Source organism: Toxorhynchites rutilus, chromosome 2 (genome assembly GCF_029784135.1).
Source record: "Toxorhynchites rutilus septentrionalis strain SRP chromosome 2, ASM2978413v1, whole genome shotgun sequence".
Taxonomy (NCBI): domain Eukaryota; kingdom Metazoa; phylum Arthropoda; class Insecta; order Diptera; family Culicidae; genus Toxorhynchites; species Toxorhynchites rutilus.
The window spans coordinates 25,786,917-25,803,099 of record NC_073745.1 but is presented as its reverse complement, the minus strand read 5'-3'; the positions used below and the strand labels follow the sequence as shown (position 1 = coordinate 25,803,099).

The following is a 16,183-nucleotide window of genomic DNA, read 5'->3' as shown; positions in this document are numbered from 1 at the left end:
TGTAGACTAGCGGATGAAGATACAGTACGAAGAGGTGCATTGATAACGGGTCCCCCTGTCGTACTGATCTTCGTATCTCGAAAGAACGGGAGAGATGACCGTTGATCAACAGCCGAGAAGTGGATCGACTGGCGATGCGCGAGAGTATAGCAATGAGATCATGGTTAAAACCGAGCGCACGCATGGTCTCGAAGAGGAAAGAATGCCGAACCCGATCGAACGCATGATCGAGATCAAAACTAATCAGTTTTCCGGCACGACGATTATGATGGAGACTCGCTATCCGATCCTTCAAAGCAAGAGTGGCTTGGAAGATGTTGTGCTCTGAGTTCGAGCATTTCTGCCCATCGCTTAGCACGTGGTGTTCTCTCATCACTCGTTCCAATCTGGATTTGAGGATCCGAGACAAGAGCTTGTAGTCGTTGTTTAGTAGTGTAATGGGACGATATGATCGAGCCGTATGGTCGCCGCCTCTCTTCTCAACAAGCACGATGATACCTTCTACGAAAGCTGGAGGAATATTGCCGCTGAGCGCCTCGTTTAGCAACAGGTTCAGCTCGCGGTGGATGACGTCGAACATGCGGTGGTAGAACTCTCTCGGTATACCATCACAGCCAGGAGATTTTCGTGGTGCGCTCGCTGTTATTGCAGACCAGATTTCTGCCGTCGTAATTTCACTCATGCACGTTTCGTCGTTTGGTGGAATAACACTTTCGCAGACAAAACTGTTCTCATTATTTCCACTCGCTTCTTCTGAGTAGAGGGTCGAGAAATATGTGACCATGTGCGTTTCAATCGCTCGCGGCTCTGTCATTGCTTCGTCCTGCTCTGTCTGCAGCTGTGTTATGACAGTTTTCTTTCTCCTCCTCTCCCCCAACTGAAATATTGAAATGGGTTCTCCTGCCACGTACGTTTCATTGATCCGCATGAATGTGTGAGAAAAACGTCGCTGAAGTGCTAACATTTCGCCTTTTAGACGATTGATGGTGGTCAGCATTTCTGGATGCTGATAGTACCCGTCGTAAGCTTGCCGTAGCTCACTATAGAGACGCTGATGTTCGCTGTGAAATGCATCGAAAACGGTTCGAGACTTCCATTTGAAAAAACGTTTTATTTTTGGTTTAGCGAACAAGATCCACCATTCAACCCATTAGTCATAATTTCTGCGTTGACGGGTCCAGTACTGCCACTTGTACTCGAATTCCGCAATATTTTCGTCGGTCAGAAGATATGGTCTGAGAGACCAAAAGCCACGGCCATGCTCTGCACCAAGATGGGGGAGGCAAAGTCGGAGTGTCAGTGCCGTGTGGTCCGTGAATGAGCAAACGTGGGCGTGTGCTACTCGCAAATGGTCGCGCAAACCACTGCTGACATAAATGCGGTCTAGACGCGACTAGTGATCCCCGGTAATCGTTCGATTAATCGATTAATCGAATACTTCCTACAGAAATCGATTATTAATCGAACGAATACTGCACAACCAATAATCGAAGCGAACGAATAATTTACGTCGATTAATCGATCCAAACCCAGAGCAAAAAAAATGAGTGGGTTATATCTATGATATAACCGCAAGGTTCACGTGGAACTACCTTAGCTTAGCAATCATTCGTTTGTATTGATTAAATTCTTGATTGAATGAAACAGTTTCCAAATTCAATTGAGTTCAATATATTTGCTCTGTGAGTGAAAAAAATGAACAAATGCCGTGTAAAGTCAATTCATTTATTGTGATTGATTGTTCTTCGTTACAAGTAAATTTAATGACGGACCTTTTACGTTTGGTATGGTGACTAGAACAAAATATATGTACGGAAGAATTATCAAACGTTTGATGAACCAGCCTAAGGCTGAAAATCTTTCCAATAAAGACAAAAAAAATTATCAAACGATTATTTTATTTTACATTTCCCTCTGAAGTTTACATCCCAAAAGTGTACATACTTCTCGAATCTCGAATTTGCTTGAAACTGGGAAGTTCATTCGCTTCTAGTGGCTGCACGATTTTCCCAGGTTCCTAAGTTTAGAAGATCATGTTAGGACAGACATATTCCACTCTGCACAAAGGCAAGCGAGGACAAAAGTACTCGTAGTTTGCATTTATTTGCAGAGCCGATTTCCCCAGAAACCTCGGTTTTGAAGTCTGTGTTAGGGAAACACATTTCAATCGGAACAAAAATACCCCCGATTTGTATGAATTCGCAATGCCGATTTCCCCACGCTTCATGGATTTGAAGTCTGTGTTAGGGAAACACATTCCAGTCGGAACAAAAATACCCCCGACTTGCATGAATTTGAAATACCGATTTCTCCAGGCACCTTGGTTTAGAAATCTCTATTAGGGAACACATTTCGGTGGGAACGAAAGCTCCCCCTACTTTCGTGTGTTCTTTTTCTTCTTTTTGGCTTTAAGAGGGTTTAAACTTTTCAGTTCACTCGCCTCTAGGCTCTTTCGTGTGCTTGCAATGCCGATTTCGCTGCTTGGTTTTAAAGTCTGTGTTAGGGAACATTTTTCGATGAGAACAAAAGTCCCCCTACTTTCATGTATTTGCAATGCCGATTTCCCCAAGGCTGCTTGGTTTTGATGGCTGTGTTAGGGAAACCGTAAATCGGGCCAATCAAAACGATGCAGTTAGGGCGTTTACATAACGCCTAATATTTTACAGTTATTCAATTGTTTATCTAATGAAAAACAACATTTTGTTAGTTGCGATAGATGCGTAGAAATATTCCTTATCAAGTGATGCAAACATCTCTCCTATCCAGTACGAAATGTTCGAGCTATAAACATTCGAAATCTTTCATTTTTTCCTGCATGTTCTGTGTTTAGGTTTTCATTTAACCCTCCATATATTCCGGTTAGACGTAGTCCCAAATCAATCATAATCTTTGACGCTCTCCTAAACTCCTAAAAGAAGCTCAATGCCGTCGATGCGAGATGAGCTTCGTTTACGAGTTTAGGGGAGCGTAAAAGATAATAATTGATTTTCAGGCGTAATGAACACTTTTTTGATTCCAGATGGCTTTCTAACGAATGAGAAATATTAGTCTAACTAATTATTTCTCTCAGTGTGACGATTAATCGATTAATCGATTATTTGGATCGATTAATCGTATCGAATAAGAAACTGCTTAAAAGTATTCGATTAGTGGATGAACGATTAATTTCAAAAATCGGGGATCACTAGACGCGACTGAGTGTTGCGACAGACGTATGTGAAGCCATTATCACGAGGGCACAGAGTCTCCCATACGTCATGCAGCTGTAATTGTTGGACGACTGCTTTGAGAGCGGGACTCGCATTCGGGCTGCTTGAATCGCAGGTTCGAAGCACGCAGTTGAAATCGCCAGCTAAGATTACATGCGGTGTGTGATGACGAAGATAGTAGGGAAGCGTTTCGTGAAAAAAGTTCTCCCGAACGGCGCGTTGCGAAGAGCCGGAGGGAGCGTAAATATTGCAGATCGTCGTGTCTTGCACTCGTAGCGCGATCAGTCGGCTGTCCAGACTTCTCTCGACATGAGTTACCTGTATATGTTCCTTTAAAGCGATAGCCGTTCCTCTTCTCGTGTGGTCTACATTAGAGAAAACGACGTAGCCGGGCAAGGAGAGCTGTTCGTTTTCCACTTCTTGCAGACACACGATATCTAGACTTTGACTGTTGATTAAGCTTCGTAGCGCATTTAGTTTCGTGGGGTTCGTAATAGTGGCGATGTTGATAGACGAGATGTTGTACGACGTGAGAGCCATTCAAATGAGCATTACCTCAATCCTATCGTCGTCTGTGTCCTCCCGGCGGGGTTTTTTACCAGCCGGTCGTCCTCGGTTCTGTTTGCTGCTTATGGATGTGGTAAAATCGTCAGTTTCATTACCATTGCTACTCTTACTTTGCGATCGTAGCGACGGCTTTTTGAAGAAATCGTCGACTGCCACGACAGCCTGTGGTGGCGCTAGTAAAGACGATGAGGCTTTGTTTCGTTGCGTTTGAGCTACAGGCTGGCTGCTTGTATTCGCTCTCGACCCCGTGACGGTTTCGGGCTGGCTATTTCTGAGCGTTTTCGAACCTGACGGATCATCTTGGTTCGTGGTTTTCGGTAGTTCTGGGAAATCTTTCGATGATGTTAGTGGTGGAGCGGCGGACTTATGATCGAGTAGCTTCGTGTCTCTTAGTCTCGCCCCAGCTGATTTTCTGAGTTGTTGACCGGTCGTTGGCCTGTTAACCTTTCCCGATTGCTTCGTCACGTTTGCGTAACTCTTCTGGTATAGAAGTTTCTTATTTTGGGCACATGATATGCCTGTGTGCGCTTGTTCTTTGCAGTGGCGGCAGGATTGCAGCTGCCCCTTGTACACAATAAACGCCTGTTCTCCGTCGATAGTGACCCACGAGTCGATGTTCTGCTTCACTAGCATTCGAGCAGACCAAATGCCGAGTGGTATGCCTTCGGCCTCGGTGTTGTCGCTCCACGACACTTCGCGGATCGAGATTACTTCACCGAATTGCGTTAGGAAATTGACGATCTTTTTTTCCGATACATCTTCGGGGAGGTCGTGAACACGCACTTCAACACTACCATCTTCCAATGTGATTCGAAGTTTGTGTTTTTTCCCCTCACTCTCCACTTCATGCTTCCCGTCATGTTCGTCGACGATTTTGTGTGCCAGCGCCAAGTCACTGACCCTTACGAACGCACAGCCTTCACCTCTGTGACATTGAAGTCGTTTGATGTCTTCTCTTTTTAAACCGAGAACCGATGCACAAAAACCAAAAAGTTTCTCAACTGACGGCTTCACGACGAGTTGAGAGTAATCGATTTTAAATGTGTTTTCTCGCCTCATCGCGGAACACTTATCGCGCGACGCGGCACAGTAAAATAAAGAAACTTTCAACGGTGGATGCTTTACTTTGTGATAAGCGCAATCGATAAAATACGTCTGCACGTCTCAAAAGCTGAGCGAGATGTTAAATATTCACTAATTATCTTACCAGGTAACAACTGATTGTATCGTCTTTTTTGTTTTGTCACATCGAATTAAATTTCCGGCCTGGCAAGTGTTTGTTTCGATTAGATTGTTTCTGGGATGCCTTGAGACGAACTTTAATTTTAATATGGCTGGTTATTTTTTTGGCGGGAACATAAGATAAATCGACATGTTCAAATATTAAAAAAAAATGTATGAGGTGGCCCGGAATTGTCATCAACATATTGAACACAGTGGAATGGTTATTACGTTTGATTAGCTGGATATGTTTATTACGGTATGCTGAACTCGCGGAACTCACATGCACCACAGCTAAAAGCCCGTATCACCAACGTAAGCCTCGGAATTGACATAGTTAAAACCCTACAATTAGAGAATGCCTTCCACGTGTTAATTTGATCATCCCACCTTTTTTCATGAAAGCATGCATGAGAGTAAAGCTTGGAAGCATGGTAGACACTAGTAACGTATGATATTGCAATCACATCACATCCTGTGCTTATCCAGCCTGTCGTTTCTATCCAAATACACGTGTCTCCTTTCCTCATCACTTTATCACATCCTATCGGAGGCTGAATCTGAAAAATACATCCACATGTTTCCACTTTCGTGCAGTTATCTGTTATCGGTTGTGCCGTTTATATATCCATTTCAAGCAAACGAAACCATATCAATGTTGGCGGTGAAAATTATTCTCCCGACATTCGTTTCGCGATACATATAGTTTACCCAACTCATTTCGACGAGAAACCAATCGTGCATTACTGCGAACATAACAATTCATAAAAACATAAGCCAACCTCACTAACCATCGAAAAACCAATCGAAGTATTTCAATCATTTTTCTTCCACCCCAAGAGTATCATTGTCAACAGTGGAAAAAGAAAATCCTCCACTGTCTTTTACTTCGTTTCGTTTATCAGATCAGACCCTTTCTATTGGTTTCGTTTCACATTACTGTTTTTCCGCTCCATTTGTGTGTTGTGTCCCACGTCTGTCATCAACTCGACTCAACGCAATTGTTTTCCCTGCTTCCCGATGGCAGCCAAGTGCCTGTCTTGTTCCCACCCACTACCCTACACTTTTGTTGTTTCTACATGAGTTGAAATCTACATTCTGTTTTATACCCGCCGCCGCCGCCGCCGTCAATAACAACTTCAAAAATTTCTTCGTAGATTGAGATTTAACGTTCGGCGTTAGTTAATTTCTCGTTCTATGATTTGTTTAGCGATTTGTTTCGTTCCTTGTTGCTCTTTCTCTCGCTGTTTTGGATTAAGTAAAAAAGTATTGAGCAGTAAAATACTCGTACCTAAAAACTGCAACTCGGTGTTCTGTTTGGATAATCAGTTGGAGTTTATTTAGGCGATATTCATTTTCAATGAGAACTACATATCAACGATAACTGTTGAAGTTGTAGCGGGTAGATTATCGATACTTTTACTGGATTTCGCTAACAGTTGTGTTTGATATTTTCAACAGGGAGCCGCCAGACTGACGAAGGATGACATCGAAAAGGTGTTTTCGCTGTACGATAGGGTGAGTTTATGCTGCGTTACATCTCTAACATGATTGTGATATTCTTGTGCTTCATAGGACAACAACGGTTCCATCGAAAACGAGGAACTACGGGGATTCCTGAAGGATCTACTCGAGCTAGTGAAGAAGGTATGTTGGGGTTTTGTCCTCCCCCCTAAACTCTCTGTAGAAATATTCTATTTCTTCCGTTCCCAGGATTACGACGCACAGGACTTGATCGAGTTCGAGGAAACCATTCTGCGGGGCGTCGGCTACGACAAGGAGGGCAAAATTTCGCGCAAGGAGCTCACGATGATCCTGCTGGCGCTGGCCAAGCAGCCCCCAGAGGACGACCAGTAATATGGGGATTGTCCTTCTCTCGTTTCGCATCCGCAGCCGCACTCTTCGTCCAATCGCAGAACATCGCGATCCGGATCGTCCTCATCATCCTCCTCGGCGCTGGTCATGCATCCGATTGCCAAGATGAGGATGATGCTGGGGCTGAGCGGTGGTCAGAGCAGCCAGCAGCCATCGTCGTCAGAGCAGCAGCAGCAGCAACAGCATACACAACACCATCAGAGCCAACCAGCAGCAGCAGTGGAGGTAGCAGAAGCAGAAGCCACAACAACGAGCTCAAATAGTTCGCATCAGTCGCATCAGCTATTGCCAATAGTCGTCGTTCATGATCGGGTGCGCGATTTCTACCGCCGGTTTGTGAGACGCTCGAAGAAGTCGTAGATCAACCAAACAAATACAACAACTTTTCAACACCAACAAATCATAGCCGAAAGCGGGAACCTTAGAGGAACGCACCGAGAGTGTAGATGAAGCAAACAATAAACAGCATTAAGTAGTGAAACAAATTAACAAGAAAAAAAAATATGATGGGCATAGCGAAACTAGCGAATCGATCGAGAAGACTTCAGACATTCAAACTAAATTGAACTGATACGCCAACTCACCAACAGAAAACATGAAAAACAAATTTAAAAAAAATGAACACAAAGCACAATTTATCCGTCTTATGATGTCCCTCTCTCGTAGCAGTTGGAGATGGGGAGAGGATCCAAACTGTGTGATTAAAAAAAGGATTACTGAGGTAGCGAAAGCAAACTAAATTCCAACAACAAATGAGAACAAATCTAACCTATTATATATAATACTTCTTTCCGGACACTTGATCTCTACTTGAAGGAATATACTTATTTCCAGCTTTTCCTGTTCCAGCCTAATTATAACTCAATAACAACTAATCTATGCTTACTCTTCGGAAATTTGTCTGCTTCCTTCATGGGGGTTCGTAGAGTCGGGAATGTACAGTGGCGGACATTGGTGAAATTTTTCATTGTATTTTTTTACTCAGAAAAAGGACTGGTTGACTGCGATGAAGGAGTAGTTCATCAAAGATTCGTTTTTTGGCTTACTATAACAGCTAAACCATGCTCAAACTGTTCCAATTGATGACGGTCACTTCTAAACATATACTCAACAGGATTTCCCTTGAAACTTTTCAGCAGTCAGATTTTTTTTTCAATTTATAAACATAGACTCGACAAAAAATAGAGATGTAAAATGCAACAACGACATTTTATGTGATTTTTGAAATGATGTGATTTAGTGATAAATCAATGATATAACTTATTCCAAAGTCATATTCTCTGTTGAATGTTTTATAGCACTTCTCAAATCTCGATAGAGGATCAACGTGTCCAAGTTATACAGTCCGCAGAAAGTGGCTGTCGGAGCCGTATAGCAGACCTTAACCTCCCAGCGTCAAAGTTGGTTAACCGTTTATACTAGAATCAATGTTGTACTAAAAACCACTCTTGGTTCGTGGTCAGTCCGAACGTGATTTTACAATCGAACAACTCATTACGGAATCATAAAATTGCGAAAACTAGAGCCAGAGCTTCTTTTCTAACCTGGGCGTAGTTCTTCTCTGCAGAGGTCAACGATCTTGGCACTTGCGAAATAGTCTTCACTTATCTATCAGAGATACGATGCGCTCAGCGCTCAATCCGTCTTTGAATGCATAACCCGCTAGAATGATACCCTTGGTCGGGTCAAACCAGTCGGAAGCGCTTCAAACTTTCCGAATAACTTTAGGCAGTGACTATAGCAGTTCCAGGTAATCCATGAGTGCTCTCAGCTTTTTCATTCTGTTGAAGAAACGCCCGCAACAATTGATAGCTCCATGATGCGATCGAAGCCGTGAAAAGTTCTATGGAGCTGGTATATACTAAATTGCGATTGCCTATGATCTTTTCATAAGCTACTATCATGTGAACTATGTGACACATTAACGATAGATCGAAACGACACTTTTGAAAACTGTACGGTTTGACCCGTTCAAGAACTTCATTGAGGCCACGATTACGCTCTTCATAATGTCATCAAGTAGCAGAACTCTACGCCTGGAATACCACTGACCATAATGTCAACAATCCTTTAAAACGCTCCAGATGCCGATTTGATTTTAGGTGGCAATTGCTTGTATTTGAAAAATCTTCGTTTAGTGTCACTCATCGAATATTTTTGTGATTCATCCATAACCTCAACTGGAAGGCACATCTTGTATTGGGAGTAATACCGGCAGCCTGTCAGGTCACCAACGCTTCAGATAAATAATTTCCCTTCTGCTTTCTTCCATACTGCTTTCATATACCGCTCTCCTAATCAACTTAGTGACAAAACGGCCTTACCTAGTATCATATATCCGTCTTGCGTGTGACAAACCGGTAATGTAAATAAACCCAACGACGAGATTATTATATTATTTTATTCGAAGTTTTTAAATTTGAAAGAATTTCCAAGTCATATGTAAGAAGTAAGAAGAGAAAAAATGAGTATAGTCGCATATTCAAAATTATAAATGGGTAAAATTGAGTATGATCGCATAAATTAAATTATTTTCAAAAGAGGACGGTTCCGTTACATCGGATTGTTGTCTTCGGTAATTTTTTTTCTTTTGTTGATTTGCACACTATAAAACACCAACATAATTGAATTTCAACTGCAGTTTTATTTACACTTGCACATTTTTGAGCAAATACGTGATATCATGTTCTTGAAAATTTGTGGCTCCTCTTCTAATGGAAAAGACAATTTGAGGTTATGGGATTGTTCGACAAATGGAATCCACATGACGGCGCCAGTGGTTGTGTGGTTAGCGTAACAGCCTCACAATCCGATCGGCCTGGGTTCAATCCCAGCTGGCGTCGTTGGGATTTTCTGAGGCGAAAAATCTCTGGTTACGTCTTCCTTCGGAGGGGAAGTAAAAGAAGTTGGCCCGGCTCATGAGTTGTTGAGTCTGATAGGTAGGAACAGGTGGAGTCGCCTCCCTGTTGTCGGTGATTGGCACTAAAAGTGGCGGAAATAGGCCGACGAAAAATAAGCGAAGATAAAAAAAAAAAAAAAATGGAATCCATAAGTAAAAGTTGATTTTTTTTCGTGAATTTCACAAAAAATATATAGCTATCTCACAATTGATATTCTAGGTTTATTTTTATATTAAAATTTGACTTTGAGACAGAACTTTTGAAAAATGAATGTGTCCGGCATTTTTGAAAAAATAAGATTGAGTCGGGAAAGACGGACACCTGGGGTGGGAGAAGATGGTTTTGGAGGTCTTTAAATATGCCTTCAAAATGAATCAACAAAAAGGTTAGACTGAAATCACCTAGAAGGGCTTGTAATTTTTCTCATTTTTTCATGTCTAAAATTGCTTCCGGCATTCGGAATGACAAACTCGAATTACGTTTTTAAGGTCAGCTGATTCGTCCATGATATGTGGTTGCACTTGCAAACGTAGTTAGTGATCATCTGTTAATGAAAGAAGGAGGAGATAATCAAATTGATTTTAAAAACAAAATGTTTGTTCTTTGTCGGTGGAGTGTCCGTCTTACCCGACTTGATTAGTATTTATTATCGTCAATAATCCTGGAGCAAACATGAGAAAACTGATTCGATAAACTCGAAGAGTAACGAAAAATACCCCACAAAATTCTACGATTACAATGTGAACCGTATTCTGCTTTTACATCAATTTACATCAAGCTGATATTTGTAGTTACCTTTTTCGTTTTTATTTACAATTTTAACAGAAAGCCAACCAGGTGTACACAGTAAGTGTCAAAGATATTGATACAATGTATTGCAAGATTGTACATAATTTAAATTTAAAATAAAAATGTAACTTATCAATTATACAAGGGTGTCCGTCTTTCCCGACTTTCCCCTATTCATATAATATTTTAATATAGCAGAACCCCAGATGATTAAAAAACTGTGAAAACATTCTATTAGGCGTTGTGAAAAAATAGTGGCAGTGAAAAATTTGTAGTTGTTTTTATTAAAAAGCTTATTTCGAGAATGTACTTTCTCATTACCTTTTTTTTTTTTTTTGAAAATTACAGTACCAAACGATCATTGATTACATAAAATTTTTATCGCATTTTTCGAAGATAAGTGTTATGGAAATGTTATCAATTGGGCTACATAACATGTGTAGCTTTCAAACGCAGATGTTTTTGAAGATAGTGTTTGGAAAGCAACAGTTGTAATTGATTTCTAGCTAGAATTCCTCAGACTGTTCAACATTTGGAAAGTGTTCAACAACTAGCGAGGTACCATATTACTTCAACCAACAAATTAAGTAGCAAAATCTTTCTAATTATTATCGATAAAAGTCGTTACTTCGTCGTTGGATCGCTGCCTTTAATTTGCCCAGTTGTGGGCAATACTTGTGGGAATTTGTCGACTGGTTGTTTGGTAGATGCTCATAATACAGAATTCCTTCCCTTCCCAAATAGAGTAAGACTTTCTTTGGAAGACTGTATTTGGGGTTAGCTAAGAGTGGTTGTAATTTGCCTCAAAACGGTACTTTCGTTGCGTTCATCAAGCAAGACGCATATGGAGATGCAATCCATTTAAGGTTTTTCGGTTTCAAAGTGGAACATGGAACTCACACATCGTAACGATTCACGTTACAGGATTTCACCAAAAGCTCAGGAACGGTGATTAGATACCTGTAATGAATCTGTTTAATAATATGTCGTATGCCGAGGATTATTCTCGATCATCGTCTCAACTTTGTTATCATATGTATGTTCTTTTTTTCTGAAAGTATTTTCGCCGATTTGTTGCATTTGAATGTTATTTGATATGCAATTATAACAAAATATGTATCTTCTTTATTATGCTCTGCATAACACTTAGTGGCCAGTATTCCTTTCATTGTTTCCGTTCGTAGTTTGATTCTAATATCTTCATTATTAACTTTGTATTGAGAGAAAATTCGTTCTACGAATGTTGAGGAATGTTAAAAAATAAAAAGAATGATATAAACAGTCACAGAAGTGGAAAAAGCAGTGTTTTGTCGGAACCTTTGATCGTTCATATTTTGTTCCCAAATATCTACAGCTTCACTGCAGTCAATTGCAGAGAAATCAACATTCAGAATTTCTTTGAATTCATCGTCCATGCTTTAGAATGAATCTTTATTCGCCAAAAGAGGGAAGCATATCAGCTGCGAACGAATTGTTGAATGATTTCTCATTTTAATGTTATTTGATTCGATTATAGATATACAATTGACAAAAAAAAATAGAGAAACAGAATGCGAAGTCGGAAATTTTAAGTGATTTTTGGCATACTGTAACTTCGTGAGAAATCAACGCATACAGATGAGATGTACATCATTTTGAAGCTCCAACTTCCAGGTATCAGAACATTTCAGATAAATATTTTTATCTTTGTGTGTGTAGGTGTAGTGGACAACAATATCGGGAACAAATTAAAAATCGAATTTTGTCTGTTTTTTCGAAGATTTTGTGAAGTAAAACAAATATTTTCCAACCAACTGAATAACAAAATCAACCAGCTCTCATTTGAATCCCAGAACGTTACTGTAGGACCTTTGCATACAGAATTTTGACGTAGAACTACGTCTTTCAGGAAGGGTGCCGAATCAGAAAACAGGTCACGTTTTTGTGAAATAAAGTTAAAGTTAATAACTATTTTCACAGCGAACAAATTCTGATACATTGCACACTAATGGAATCGGAAATTCTCTAAGATTCGTTTGATATACTATACAGTACAATCCACTAATGCCTAAACAGTTTAAATTAATGAAAACTGGAAGCATTCTTATTTTCCCATACATTTGTTCTGCCGATTTGTGTGCATTCTCGAACAGAGCTGTCAATAACGAGCAACTGATACATTCGTTTCTTCAGTTTTCAACATATTCACCACTTCTCGTTTGGTGGTCATCGAAGCAATATGGTTACCGCAGAACGTCGAGCGGGAGAGGATTGTTTTCTTGTCGGGTGAAGGAGTAGTAGAGTTTCTTTCCACAAGGGCCCTTCTCAGGGCTAGAGGCGGGAACCAAAAATAGAATAGAATAAAAACACAGATGCGAGTGAGGTAAGAAACAAACAAAGAAGAGCTGGCTACGAGAATTGTTTATGCTAGTGCGGATATGGAAGAGTATCCAGAATTTTGGAATATAGATATACACTGCATTTATTTAGATAAACGTATATTTCATGAAAGTATGCTTTCAAATTCCAGCAGGGTAACCTTACTTTTGCATGTTGTGGGCTTCGATCACATCTCAAGCGAAATATAGGAGCGAAAGGGTTCATAGTTTGTGATCGATATCTGAGTGGGAAGGAGAAAGTCTGATGCGAGTTGAACCAAATAAACGAGAAGTGCTGATAGCTTTCGACTCTACTCGACTCTTTAGAGTCTACTGAATTAATAAAAAATAAATAGCTAAAAAGATATTACAAAAATTTCGCTCCATTCTAAAATAATATCAAACCCATTACAATTTTACAACCCATTACAAGTTTTTTTTCTGTTTGAATGAAACATTAACCCTTCGTCTTTGATGATGAAAAATTCAATAAATAATCGTCACACCGCAAACCGAAAGACAGTTTTCAGAGCTCCACTAAATTCTGTATAAGGTTTATTTATTGCTTTGACGAAAAAATAATTGTTTAAATTTTTCGCATCAACTTCAAAAATGTGCCAAAAACTGTTTTTTTTGTTTGTTATTATCGATATGATGAATATTAATACTTATTCGAGACATTTCAGAACTCCCAGGAATCTCTGATATCCTTTTTGTCAACACTTGATATGAATTGGGCCAAAATCCATTCCTTTAACCGGATACATACTGGATTTTCTCCAATGAAATTTACAAGAAAACGGAAAGTGTCCTACTATGGAACAGCTTAATCTCTGAACCAAAACAGTACAAGCAATATTCGCGCAACAAAATTAGGAGGAAAAATTCTCGAATATTCGGAGAATTTTCAACATTCGAAGGAAGGATTTGCAAAATCGTACATTTTATTCCACACGTTGTGCTTCCATGAATAATCATCTTCATCTTCATTTTACAGTTCTGCTGTTTTGCAGTCTAGTTACCGAGCAAATTCGATAATTGGATTGATTTCCGGCCCAGTTAGAAGTCGTTTACTGTACAATCGATGTTTAAAGAAATCCAATGCAAACTAGTTTGCGAAAAAAAAATAATTAGATGGATACAATTTTGCAACGGTATTTTTCCCAAAGGTCGAACAAACAAAAATCAGCAGTCAGTCAATTCCAGCGTCTTGAACAATGTCTATCAGCACGAGGAAGCTAGTAACTGGCCGACAGAACTGGCACCGTTTGAACACTGACTTCCGGTTAATGGAAAAGTCAACGTGTTATTCTTTCTTCAGTAGCCAGAAGATAGAAAATTATTTATTCTTTGGCACCATGTAGAATATACGCCAAATTCGTCATGATTTTCAAATATTTAAACAACAAAAACAATAATTCTATTTACCATTTCAATTTAGCTCGATCAAAACGTTATCCCTGTTTTGCTTTCCGATTAGGATCAGTAAATTAATTCTATTCAAGAAGACTCAAAAACTCCCAAAACATTCCAACGACATTCAAATACTTGTATACAAGCAGAAATAAGCTTTGGATGTAGCTTTAATGGTTTGATCTGTTGCCACCTTTAACGTAGTATATCCCTCAAACCCCTCAGGGGGAAGTAGACAAATTTCAACTTCCTGTAGATAGCAGCTCCTATTACCTACTAAGCCATTTAAAACTTCTTCTGCAATTAATACGATACAGCTGGGGGAGAACATATTCACAAATATTTCGAACAATACAGTCTCAGGCCCAAAAGCGTAACAATTGATAATTACTTAAAATGATTAAAAGGAGTAACTACAAAACCAACAACAAAATCAATAAATCAACAACCATGATAAAATCCATTTGATAAATACGTAGACTAGGGAATAAATTGATAAAGCTGAGGTTTTCGATGCAACATATTGATGTGGCCTAAACACTGGAAGGTGAGAACAGAGATATGTCGCCAAACCAATTACTAGCAGTTTAATGAAGGTGTTACTTTGTCTGTTTAAAACGTCAAACAATAACGAAAGATCGAAAATTCGTGCCAAACACAACTGAATATGGGGAGTCCCTCAGACAGAGAAAACAAAATAAAACAGAAACAGAAATACATTGATTGTGATTAATCTATTCTCTCAAATTAATTCAAACAAAAAGAAAACAGATGATTGATGTTGAATCGTGTCTAAGCCGAAACTAAGCCTCTTTGTATAAGCTGTTGAAAAAAAACTACTGAATCTATCATTAAACGTTACTTGTTGAAAAGAAAGATAAACTCGTAAATCTGATATATCATTGTTATCCTTAAACACCAAAAGTATCCAAGCGTATAAGTGTGAGCATAGTCGAAGAAGTCGGGAAAATCGAGAAGAACGAGAGTGCAGGTACCTACGAAATGCAAACATTGCAAATTTATTGACGAGCCATGAACAAATATTTTCCTCTCCTCCCTACAAATACTGATGCTATAACACTAACTCAATGTTTCCCAATAACAACCTACAAACGTTCATATCCAAAAGCTAGGCCAAACCGGACGCAAGTTTCAACAAAGTGTACAGCAAACAATTCCGGCCATTTAGCAGCGCAGCTAGTGATGACACAATTATTAGCAGGGCAGGACAAGAATCGAGGTGTATCCCTTTCAGCGTTAAGCATCCTCCTCTAACTGTTATTGATTGTTGTTGAAGCCAACTCAGAGAGAAAAATCGTTGAGAAATACCTATTCGTGAAACGTTTGCTGTTATGCTGATTAACAAATGTACCTTAAGACTATGTATTGTTTGTGCTTATGGAAGAATGTTTCATTTGTATAGGATAGTTTCATGCAGTGTGCCTAATTTATCAGGGGAGAAATTGTGTTACCACTTAGAAGATATATTTATGTTGAATTTGAACCAGCCGTTATGGCTGTTAACATTATAATGAAGATCGAAATATATTACAAAATCCAATAATACAAGCATGTATAAGTTAATGAGTCCGAAAAAACGCCCTGTAGTCATAGGAAGACATAGGAAGATAGAATCCAGTTATGTGAATGGAGCGACATTGTTTCCACTGTGAAACAATAGTTCTCTTGAGGTTAAAAAAGTGGACGCATGGTATATTTTAAATTAATGATGTGGAATAAACACCAAAATCGTCCATTATAGCACACTACAGAACTCACATCCATTCACAGTTCGTGAGTTATCGTATTCGAACGATTCACACCAGTGGAATCAGCAGCGACGAGTTAGGAT

The 16,183-nt window shown here is 39.5% G+C and overlaps 1 protein-coding gene across 3 annotated transcripts in view; it reads left to right on the top strand.

Annotated features, from left to right (window-relative positions):
- The window catches only part of LOC129771684 (calbindin-32), a 242,733-nt gene extending 226,833 nt beyond the window's left edge, over window positions 1–15,900 (top strand). For all 3 annotated transcript variants that reach the window (XM_055775596.1, XM_055775597.1, XM_055775594.1), the window contains 3 exons: window positions 6,459–6,515; window positions 6,573–6,644; window positions 6,711–15,900. In XM_055775596.1, coding sequence (XP_055631571.1) covers window positions 6,459–6,515; window positions 6,573–6,644; window positions 6,711–6,854 — 273 coding nt within the window. In that variant the 3' untranslated portion in view covers window positions 6,855–15,900. The remainder of the gene's footprint in view (window positions 1–6,458; window positions 6,516–6,572; window positions 6,645–6,710) is intronic.
- Window positions 15,901–16,183: the final 283 nt, after the last annotated feature.